The sequence below is a fragment of the Bombus fervidus genome, chromosome 9, assembly GCF_041682495.2.
Source record: "Bombus fervidus isolate BK054 chromosome 9, iyBomFerv1, whole genome shotgun sequence".
Classification (NCBI taxonomy): Eukaryota; Metazoa; Arthropoda; class Insecta; order Hymenoptera; family Apidae; genus Bombus; species Bombus fervidus.
In genome coordinates this window covers 4,447,240-4,458,804 of record NC_091525.1, presented here as the reverse complement: position 1 = coordinate 4,458,804, position 11,565 = coordinate 4,447,240, and the positions used below count along the sequence as shown (strand labels likewise).

The window sequence follows — 11,565 nt, the reverse complement described above, 5'->3', positions numbered from 1 at the left end:
GAGAAGTCGCTTCCCGAAAATGTACCGTCTGATTGGCTGCCTTTCAAGTTATCGTCCAATCAAAACGTTCGAGTTTTGTACAACCAATGAAATATTACGTATAATACGTATGTACCAAAAATCATCGAAAGTCGATATGTTACGATTAATCGATAACATTTTTTTGTTGTGGCAATATAAAATACTTTAAACAAGAAAAAGTAGAATCTTTGTCATTTATTAATAAATTGAAAATGAAGATTGAAATATTGTCATTACAAGTTAATCTTAATATTTCCTTTCCTACATAATTCTATATAACAATAATTATATCGAATAATATATCGTTTTACATCTTAATTTTAATGCAACATATACTTCTCATATATGTATATGTTTATCCATTTATCTATTTAATTCATTTCTCTTTCCTCACATTCTATCAATGCAAATATACATATATATGTGTACACTTTTGATATACATCGTTCGATTTGTATTGCGTGCTTTGAAAATTTTAAACAATGCGCTTCACAAAGAATATACCTACTGCTACTAATAAGTTACTAATTTGAAGTAGCTACAATAAAATAAAATGAAATTAATTTTATCAATGAATGTTTAATATGTTAATATTATTCGTAATATTTGAATTATCGGTCATTAACATAGAATAGCTGGATTAAAGCGGTCCGAGCATAAACAAATCGGCAGGCAGTAAACCGGGTTTCGTAGTAATATAACGGGCAATGTAGTAGTACCGTAGAACGGATCGCATGCTTTAAAGGTACTATATTATACATATAGTCAGTTTATAGTTTAAGCTATACGAGCCTATAGTATTACTCCCCACTCAAGCCAAGTGTCACTGGTCGTAACTGGTCTGAGAATCGCTCGAGCGCTTATGTTCACCAAACGGTGGGCTAAATAATACTGACAAGGAACACTATTTAATTGATGATATAATTGTATAACTTTTTTAAAGAAAAATATTTAACAAAATGTTATTAACAAATAGTATAGAAGCTAGATCTCTTGTTGTTTACTGTATCTTTTTTTGTAGCGAATCAGAAGCGGTTCATTTAAACAAACAGTACATACTTAGTTTTATTACATAATTCCAACATTAAATAAATTTGATTTTGTATTTTTTTGATTTACATACTTTTTCACGTAGAACTACTCCCTTGTTGATTGTGTACCACGATGACTGGAACATTCTGTATAAGCGATATTCTTGCGTAGTTCAGAAAACGTGATTTCCTACGTTGTTTGACTATCAACAAATTGATCATTTTAAACAGACAAACAAGCTTACCAACGATTACAAAAGTTTGAAGCTTGTTGGTTGTTTTAAAAAGAAATAGATCTAGCTAATTAACAACTAAACTAATTGCAAGTGACATTTTTTATTAAATCTTTTTGTGAGATTTGTAGAGTACCCTGTCAAACCATATAAAAGAGTCTACATATCTGATTTAATCATAAACTGAATAACAGTCTTTGTGGACTAGAAGGTTAAAGTACATCGATAAACTTACAAACAAGATGTGATTCCACATCTCGATTTAACGAGAATCATTGTTAAACAGAAATTTAGTATTTTCATATATGATTCCCATCTTTCTTTCCATATTTTCTTTATTTTTTAGATTCAATTTCATATTAAATTTTTTAACATTTTCGCATGCGATATTAAAATGTAGGGAAATATCTATATATAATATAAAAGTCTTGTGTTAAGCGATTTTAATACATTTTATATAACCAACAAGTAATAAACAATATCTTCAGATGAGTAATAAATTCAATTATCGCAATCTTTTATTAACAGGAATGATAAACAATAAGTTGTAAAAATTTTATGAGATCTTTTGACTATTACTAGATGTAAATATCCTTGATTTATTCATTCCTTGTACCAAAATATCACACGTTCGTTACAGCTCATTTCGTATGTTGTTTTTTTTGTTGCTCTAACTTCTTATCAATTTTTCCAATGTTGTACATTATATGATATTTCTTTCTTATCTTAACTTAGCCTTAGAATGTACTATCAATGTGTGACACCAAACAACTGGGACATCCCGTATATAATATGTATGTACACGTAATGTTTTATATTCTACAACAAAAGCATAGAAAGATAACAATGTATTTAACCTCGATTTAGGAAACATAACTATATAAGTAGTAATTGTCATGCCTTTGAAATTTCTTTGGATAAACCCAACATGAATTTGGATAAAATGGGCAAGGATTTCTTCCTATTATTCCTGTTACATAAGAACCTGTTTGAAACATGTTTATGTGTTCTATATAGGAACAAGTGGTAACAGATACGTAAGCACAGTGTTACAATAGAGTCAATGATACAGTCTTTCATCTGCTGTCCGATCAACAACATACTGATTTACGTTCCTTTTCTTTCATTTGAATTACTAAATTTTCCAAAACAGTGATACATCGCATATACACAGTGTCTAGCTGGAATTTTCGTGAATATCATCGAAATTAAATTGTTATTAAAAAGTGTTTTAGAGTTTTATAAAATAAGTATTAAACCAAATATGAATTTATTTACATCTTCAATTAAGCAGGTATGTATGTTTCTTAGAGATTTATGCATCTATAGTGCGTTCCTAATAATGGCTAAGTAATTTTTAACTAACAATTTTGATAATTTCAATATAGAACGAGAGGAAGAAGTAATTTCGATGACGTGGCATGTAAAAATTTGAAATTTAATAAAATTTTTAAAGAAAAAAAATTTGTTACTTAATGAGAACTTGTCTATTCTATTCTGATATATTATTAAAAATTTTTATTTACTTAAATTGCACAGCCTAACTATTATTGTAAAATTCTTCTTATATTCTTCTTTTTTTATAATAATACAATTTTCATTTGTTGATATTCCTAATGCTTTCTTATTTTGCTATATTTTACATCTTGTAGAACACTATAGATTTTAACGTTACAAATCAAATTCTCGAATCGATATTTCCACTTATTTTAATCAAACACCTGTTTTTTAAAGAGATATACTTTATAGTAGTCTGGAAATGTAATTTCAAATATTCGTATCGTAATATATATACATATTCAAAATTAAAACAGATTCGATGAAATCAATTTTCAGATATCACGAAAAATGTATAACAATAGGCATTTGACCACTTGTATAACCCAATTACATCACTGTCCTGGCCCTTTAACTCAATTTACAGAAGAAGAACTTTTGATGAAAGAAAGTGGTAAGATTATTGTTATTATCGAATATTCTGCACATTTCATAGATTACTCATATAATCATAGATACAATATGCTTCTTCATCTTTTATTTGATTAATTGTCTTCTAATAAATTATGCTTCTTAAATATCTACGTACGAAATATAATTTTTGCAAAATTTCTTAGTTGCTAAATTGGCTAAAGAGGAAATTGCTCCGCTTGTGCGAAAAATGGAAAAAGAGGGAAAAATAGACGATGCTGTAGTACGAACACTTTTCGAAAATGGTGTAAGTTTTTTATCTATCTCTGTAGTAAATTAATATATATATATATATATATATATATATATATATATATATATATATATAAATTTTTTTATATATTAATTTTTGAATCAACTACTATCAATTAATAATTAATCCGAGACATTCATGCTATCAAACTTTTATTCGTATTTTTTACGAACACATAATATAACACACATTTAATCAATCTATTGATAGTTAATGGGCATCGAAGTACCGGAGAAATACAGTGGCTCTGGGTGTAATTTCATGACAACGGTTTTAACCGTTGAAGAAGTTGGCAAAGTTTGTGGAGCTGTGGCAGCTCTGGTTGATATTCACAATACTTTAGTGAACTCGTTAGTTGCAAAAGTCGGCACGGAAGAACAGAAAGCAAAATATCTGCCGAGATTAGCACAAGAATACGTAAGAAAACAAATTAGATAAAGTAGTTAAATAACAAAGCGCTATAAACTGATAGCATCCTATAAATAATTTCAAACAACAAAAATGTTTTTCATCTTTTACATTTTCTAGGCGGGAAGTTTTTGTCTTACGGAGCCTGGTTCAGGATCAGATGCCTTTTCTTTGAAAACCGAAGCAAAAAAGGATGGATCTGATTATGTTATAAACGGAACAAAAATGTGGATTTCAAATTCCGATATTGCGGGTTTGTTCCTTGTTTTCGCAAATGCAAATCCTTCTGCCGTAAGTTTAATATTCTTATTCTATTAAATTATGTTTGTAATTTAGAATCGTGAACACTTTATTTTCTCAGATTTTTGTCAAATGCATTGGTCCAAATGCTCGAACTTTCAACTTTAAACTCTGACCGATTTTACGAGTTTATTATAGAATCTTCTATCGCAATCACTTATTTTTAAAAATGCAATTAAATTAAATTATAATTGTAAGGGAATAAGCAATATTATCAGGTAATAATAAAAAATCTTTTAAATAGGGATACCGTGGCATTACAACATTTTTTGTAGAACGAGATACGCCTGGATTAACAGTCGCCAAACCTGAAGATAAGCTAGGAATTAAAGCATCGGGTACATGTATGATTCACTTCGACAACGTCAGAGTAAATAAAATGATTTTTTGAATGTAAAAGTGGTTTGAATATTACTCGTAGATGCTCATTTTTTAAATGTTTGGTTCTCTACTGAATTAAGGTTCCTGAGGAAAATATCTTAGGAGAACTTGGACAAGGGTACAAATACGCTGCAAAATTTTTAAATGAAGGACGAATTGGTATTGGAGCTCAAATGATTGGTATAGCACAAGGCTGCTTCGATGCTACCATACCATACACATTAGAAAGGAAACAATTTGGAAAAGACATATTCTCATTTCAAGTATAAGATAGATAAATTATTTCTAATATAATGAATATCAAAGCTAAGACTCAGATTGTATAATTTTTGTGTGTAGTCTATGCAACATCAAATTGCTCAAGTGGCCACTGAACTTGAATGTGCCAGGTTACTGGTTTACAATGCGGCCAGATTAGTCGATGCCAAAGGAGATGTAATAAAAGAGGCTGCCATGGCAAAACTGGTTGCTTCCGGTAATTAATGTTCTCTTTCTAGTTTTTTAACGGAAATCGTAAAATATTAAAATATTGACCGTAAAATTTATTATATATTTTTTTTTCAATGCAGAAACGGCTTTACGTGTTACCGCAAAATGCATCGACTTTATGGGTGGAGTAGGATTCACAACAGATTTTCCTCAAGAAAAATATTTTAGAGATTCGAAAATTGGGACTATTTACGAAGGCACTAGTAATATGCAATTATCAACCATAGCCAAATGCATTCGTCAACAATATTCGTGAAAATATGTAATTATATTCGTCTTTTAAATCAAAATTTTATACTTTATTTTTTATAATTATAATAGATATTTTTTATAATTATCTTTTTATGTTCCATTAATAATAATAAATATTTTATTGATAAATTTATATTATTTTAATTAAAACTAACTCCAATTGAATTCATTTCGGATCATGAGGTAATTTAAATCCGACGAGATCTGCGGTTTCTTTGATACTTCGTTCTCCTTTACCAGCATATCGGATTTGAATTTCTTTACATACTCGTTGAGAGTTTAGATAACAAAGGTATGTTTCTGCTAAATTTTTTAACTCCTCTCTTGCTTTGCACAAAACTTCAGACGTTTCTCGATGGGATCGTGCTTGGTCCAAAATGTATTGCGTCATAATATTCTTTTCTGATTTTTGTTGAGATGATGTTCGTCGAATTTCTTGTATAAGTGTGTGAAGCAACTTGATATTAGGTTTCATCTTGTTTGTTACCTATAACAGACAGAAAAAGTTATTTGTTAACAAATATTAATATCTGTTTTAAATTTTTAATCTGTTTAATTTACTTTTAACTTTTTCTTGCATCATAATGATATTAATTTATTCAATTTTATAAAATCTTATGAAATAAATGTAATAATTACTTCACTACTTAAATTGCTTTGTACATGATATATCAATACACACATAGATATACATATGTATCTTAATAACTTAAATTAGCAATATTAAAAAATATCAGAGTTACTTAATAATACATTTAAAAGATATAATTACAATTCTTAGCATCTATTTCCTTAGTTTGCTTAGCAGTCAAATAATCAATATCTATATCTTGATAGCAAGGCTTTTCTCGTGTACTCCAAAAACTTTCAGGAATTGCATTAATATTTTGTTCAGGAAATGTATGAATACTTAAGTCATTGAATACTTCTTCATATATGAAATCATTTCGTAAAGCAATTTCTGTAACGTAAGGTCGAATACGAAACACATAATCAATAGGACTGGACTTATTTGTTTTTCTCAAGTCATCAGCAACTATTGAAAAACTATTTGTCAAGAGGATGCACCTATTTAAGTTTTTACACCAATTTGCATAAAGAAAATTGTTGATTAAATGTACTGAACAATGTGGCATATATACCAATGTAACATTATCACCTATAATGCGTTTGCATTCTTCATTAATTGTTAGAACATTAAAATCAAGTTGTTTCAGAAACTTGATTTCTTCAGAAAAAAAAATTGGGTCATATACATAAATTTGAGGGTTATAATGTTTTTTCAAAGATAAGAGTAATGCCAATTGATATTTAGAGGATCTGTGAGTAGAAAAATGACCCAAACCATAGCACAATATATCACAAATGCCACTGCTATTTAAAGCAGTTAAAGAATCTTTTAAATAATGAAAAACATTGTCAGCAAACGATGAATTTTTTACTTCAACTTCAGCCTCTAGTAGCTTTCTGAAAATTATTATAGAATTGTTGTTAAAAAAGTTTGTATACACACCTTCGAGAAATGTATGTAAAACTTCGTGTGTAAAAGATCCTTACCCAAACAGTGTTTCGTAATTAATGTTCAGAGTACCATCGTCATCGTTAGTGGTTAAAATTGTGCTCGTATGGCATATATTTCGAACATGAGGTATACGTTTCTTTCGACGAGTTACGAGTTTAAATTCCCCACTGTCTCGCATTTTATATGTGTATATATATATATATGTTCATAGTTACAAAACGGCAGATGATTTGTTTTTATACTTGATCATTTTATTGCTTACCTAAAAGATCCACCTATTTTATAACTTGAAATTGCCATAAAAGCTGTTTCACAACATTATCACGATTTCGTAGTTTAAGACAGGTGAAAATATCTAATAAAAACAAGCAGTTATATTAATTAAAACTAATGAATGATGAAAATGATAAGTTTCAGAATTTCTTTCGACAGATAACCCTATATGCGACTTCTATTACATAGATGGCGCCACTTTATTATTGGATGGAGCGAATTTTGCATTATCAATAACCATAATCAGCTATAATATTTTTAAAATATATATAAAATTGTGACCGGATATTGCTAAAGCATAGTCCTTTACTTTTGCCTTTTCTATAGCTTTATCTAAATATCAATGTTTGTGTCAATGCCAGAAATTTTTCTATTCGAAAATTTTTCTATTAGAAAAATTTGTTTAGATAACTCATAATTTTTAGAAATTTGAAAATCTGAAAATAAATAGTTTGTCAGATAACAAAATACCTCTAGAAGGTTCAATAATTAAAAATGCTCGCTTTACTATTACATACTGGTTTCCAAAAAGATTTAATCACATCATATAATATATACATATAATACTATACTTACATATTTATACATAGTTATAAAGATTTACGTCTGCAATTAAAATACATCTTATCAAAAATAAGCAAGTGTTTGTATATTTTTGAAAGATAGTGTATACACAATGATAAATTAGCACTTTATGGCAATATACCATTTCGTGTATACTGCATCATAGTGGTATATGATATTTACTTACGAATTTCAACAGCAAAATGTTGTGCTGCAGTTTCGCTTATCAATTTCGAATTTAATGATTAATTTCCCTTTCACTCAGAGCCAAGCATCTAATCAAACTTTCAATAATATATAGATTTCCACGATAAACAAATTACGAAATTTCACGATCATCTTGTACGATTAAATTAATATTATTATAGTGAAATTTTACAAGTCACAATGATGTTCAAATTTAAACTTTTATGAAGGAATTTGGAATGAGGTAGAAAACTTTTATGGAAGCTTACACCAGCTTACATGGGATCAAATAACAACTATGATAGAAAGACGACTGAATAATAAATATAAATGAATGAATATCAAAATTAAAACAATGATTCAATGATACAGTGGATATAAAAGTAAAAAAAGATATAATTATGTTGTACATAATGGAAGAATCATATCCTTATAAACACAATTGAAGGAATGGAACTTAACCAAAGATTTCTTCTACTCACTAAATATTATATTGAGTGCTACACTTTAGATATGTTATATATTATTGTATATATAAATGTATAAAAACCAAGAATTTAATTATAATGTTAAATATTCCGATTTTTGGATGTAATCTAAAATTCTGAATGAAAGAGTAATTATTTCAAAGTTCTAAATAGTTTCTTAATGATTTTTCATTTTACTTCATTTTTTTTATAAATATGTATATTTCGATACTAGAATCACATTATTATACATTATTATTAAAATCTTTTTAATTTGTTGACTTTGCAAAAGTTGATAGCTAACAATGACAATTGTTAACAATGAATACATATATGTGTTATGTAATTCCAGAACTCAACGCTTTCAATCATAGAGGGCACAAGAAAAGCTTTGATTTTTTGCACGATCGGTACTTCAGTATGGGACACAAAGTCTTGTAAAGTGATAAGTCTATCCTATACCTTGTCTGTGGTATAGCGTATGACGAATGCATTGCTCCTTGATGACAAATTGATCGAACGATTAGCCGATCTTAAGGATGGCTAGAGCAAGCAATTAAACGAGTGTGCAGCCACAGTTATGATCGATCGGTATAAATCGACACGGATATATAAGGAATCTATCGTAATGTATTCGTGCCGATCAACTTTTATCAACAGCGTTTTAATACAGTGCGTTATAGGAGAAGAAACGCGATACGTAAAGGTAAAAAAAAGCTATCGGACTGATCACGTCCAACAAACCAACAACGAATATGCGCACCGTAATAGAGGGAGAATGTTGAAAAATATTCTTATTAGTTAATTTTTCTATTAATAACATAGAATTACAAGAAAATTAAATCTTATAATACAGCTGTTCTTTTTTTCATTACGCATTTATAACTAAATTATCTACTATGTGTTGCCATATTTGTTGGATATATTAACGACTCTATATAACGGTACTAAAATAACTTCACCTGCCATTTAAGTAGGACTTTTCAATTTATTTGCAGTATTAATGAAATTCTTATTCGATTATTATTTAAAAGTCGTTTATTTATTATTCATTGAATCATTTTAAATGTTGGCAACAATACGATTATAAATATATTAAAAATTTTATTTCTCTCTTGAAGATATCTTAGAGAGCCCTTCAGAATTTAAACATTTAGTAACTTATAAACACCAGATATAAGTTACCTTTATTTAAATCATGAAAAATGTGAAGTTCATGTTATAAAAAGTTAACAATAGTGAGATAATTTTATTATTTTCTTTTATCATGGTATGTGTCGCCTTATTGACTTTTTATTTAATGATTCAGGCGCAAGCGGGCCATACGATATCTACGGGAGACATTTTTTTTTAAAGATGCCTTCAAATATAGAAATGAATAAATGGGCTACAAAATTGACAATCATCTTTCAGCTGACTATCTGGAGTATAATTGGATTCATATTTCTACAAAAAGGTGTAATTTCGCTATGTGAAAAGACGAAAGCACGAAATGATACAATTAACATGCAGGTTCGACATTCTAATCGATTATAAAAATATACAATGCTATATTTTACACCAAATAATTTGATTATTAATGTTTTGATAAATATTACTTTTATAAATAAACACGTAATTATCTTTTTTAATTGAAGTAAATACTTAATAGCATTTTTAGTTAATATTTAGTTAAAATTGATTTTTAGTTAATATTTGAATGATAATCAATCGCATTTCCAATGATAGAAAATTATCGATCTAGAAAAAATAAATAATAAAAAAATGTGCACGTTTTAATATCTAATTAAATTAGTATACACATATTATTTATATTTCTTGAGATTTTGTACATATTTTTAAATAAGAAAACAAACTGAGGAAACATTCGAGGATACTATTTTCACAGGAAAAATTCTCGAGATGGAACAAAGGTGAATTGTTTCGAGAATCGAATGTCACAGAAAATCGTTTTAAAATTATAAAATTTCAAATCGGAACTCAGCGGGAAGACATCGCTGTTGATCATTCTGGTAATACTACATCAAATGAACAGTGGCCCCGCGAATTATTTACTTCCGATAAAACGGATAGTATCGGCAGCGGAATATCTAGAACGATATCAACAATCAAAAGACGTACGACGATTCATCGTAAACAAGATGCTAAAGACGTACATTCAACTCAAACTTCGACTATTCATTCAAACAACAGAAATGAAGTAGAGAAAGTAAATCACAAAGTGAACGTTATTTTACCACTTACTTCCAATAAAAATCCTTACGAGACAGAAGATACTGTAATAAATAATAACACGCCAAGCGCCTCGTTTGAATCGAAAGACTTTGGTACGACTAATTTGATCAAATTCACTGAAAGAAATTTCTTAGAGTATGAACATAATAAAATATCCGACGAAAGTATAGAAAAGAAAAAGAATGAAACAAAATCGCGACGCCGCCCGGTAAATCGAGTCGGGACGGCTATTGCTATAACCATGCTTGTGATCGGCGTTATTATGTTACTCATAGGACCGCTTATAGTTATTATTCGTACTTTTAATAATAGAAGGCGAAACAGACAGATGTTAAAATCAAGATGTTATAATGATCAACCACCAACTTACGAAGAAGCGACACTAATGGATGAAACACCGAGATACTCGACACTCCAACTGGACGCAACCATCGATTCCTTTTCTCCTTAATTCCTTATATCGTTGTTTCATTTTCTTCTTTTTTAATTCGCTCTTGATGCATCTCCGCTCGAAACTCTCAAGACAGTTATATTTTCTTTAAAATTAGAAAATATTAAATAATCGTTAAAAGATATAAGAAATAATTTAAACGTATAGTTTATAGGACAAAAAGAGTAATTTATGCATAAAGTGTTACTGTATTAACAAGCTTTAAAAAATGCATATAATCTACACTAAATACTGAAGTTTTGTTAAAAATGTATAAATATATGTCCTAAGAGCTTTGAGCGGAAGTGTATATTATATTTTCCATCATGTCCGTTCTCCATTTCTATGTTTTTCATCTTCAGGATATTTCATTATCCGTTTTATTTTATTGCCTCAAAAAGCGGTAAAAGTCTTTAATCTAAGCGTAAACAAATGATTTTATCTTGTAATTTGTATTTAATTGAAAACTATATATATATACATGCATACATACATACATATATATATATATGTATGTACGACATAATTTTTCATATGTACACGCAATATTAT

The 11,565-nt window shown here is 28.6% G+C and overlaps 3 protein-coding genes across 4 annotated transcripts; 2 read left to right on the top strand and 1 right to left on the bottom strand.

The window, feature by feature from the left end:
* Window positions 1-2,151: 2,151 nt before the first annotated feature.
* Window positions 2,152-5,469, top strand: LOC139990691 (short/branched chain specific acyl-CoA dehydrogenase, mitochondrial). Its single transcript, XM_072010130.1, has 9 exons — window positions 2,152-2,579; window positions 3,122-3,236; window positions 3,400-3,500; window positions 3,717-3,923; window positions 4,035-4,205; window positions 4,459-4,584; window positions 4,676-4,858; window positions 4,935-5,070; window positions 5,165-5,469. Exons 1-9 carry the CDS (start codon window positions 2,550-2,552, stop codon window positions 5,338-5,340), a joined length of 1,245 nt encoding a protein of 414 aa, XP_071866231.1. The 5' UTR covers window positions 2,152-2,549; the 3' UTR covers window positions 5,341-5,469.
* Window positions 5,470-5,699: 230 nt separating this feature from the next.
* On the bottom strand, window positions 5,700-7,337 carry LOC139990695 (SRR1-like protein). Its single transcript, XM_072010138.1, has 3 exons — window positions 6,894-7,337; window positions 6,109-6,803; window positions 5,700-5,823 (listed from the first exon to the last, which is right to left on the bottom strand). Exons 1-3 carry the CDS (start codon window positions 7,034-7,036, stop codon window positions 5,801-5,803), a joined length of 861 nt encoding a protein of 286 aa, XP_071866239.1. The 5' UTR covers window positions 7,037-7,337; the 3' UTR covers window positions 5,700-5,800.
* Window positions 7,338-8,732: 1,395 nt separating this feature from the next.
* LOC139990693 (uncharacterized) lies at window positions 8,733-11,552 on the top strand. 2 transcript variants are annotated; one of them, XM_072010133.1, is made up of 3 exons: window positions 8,733-9,054; window positions 9,762-9,860; window positions 10,237-11,552. In XM_072010133.1, the coding sequence occupies exons 1-3, from the start codon at window positions 8,929-8,931 to the stop codon at window positions 11,032-11,034; spliced, it is 1,023 nt and encodes a 340-aa protein (XP_071866234.1). In that variant the 5' UTR covers window positions 8,733-8,928; the 3' UTR covers window positions 11,035-11,552. The 2 variants fall into 2 exon arrangements, with proteins under 2 accessions (XP_071866234.1, XP_071866236.1); XM_072010135.1 differs by having other exon boundaries at window positions 8,737-9,054; window positions 9,658-9,860.
* The last annotated feature ends 13 nt before the right edge of the window (window positions 11,553-11,565 follow it).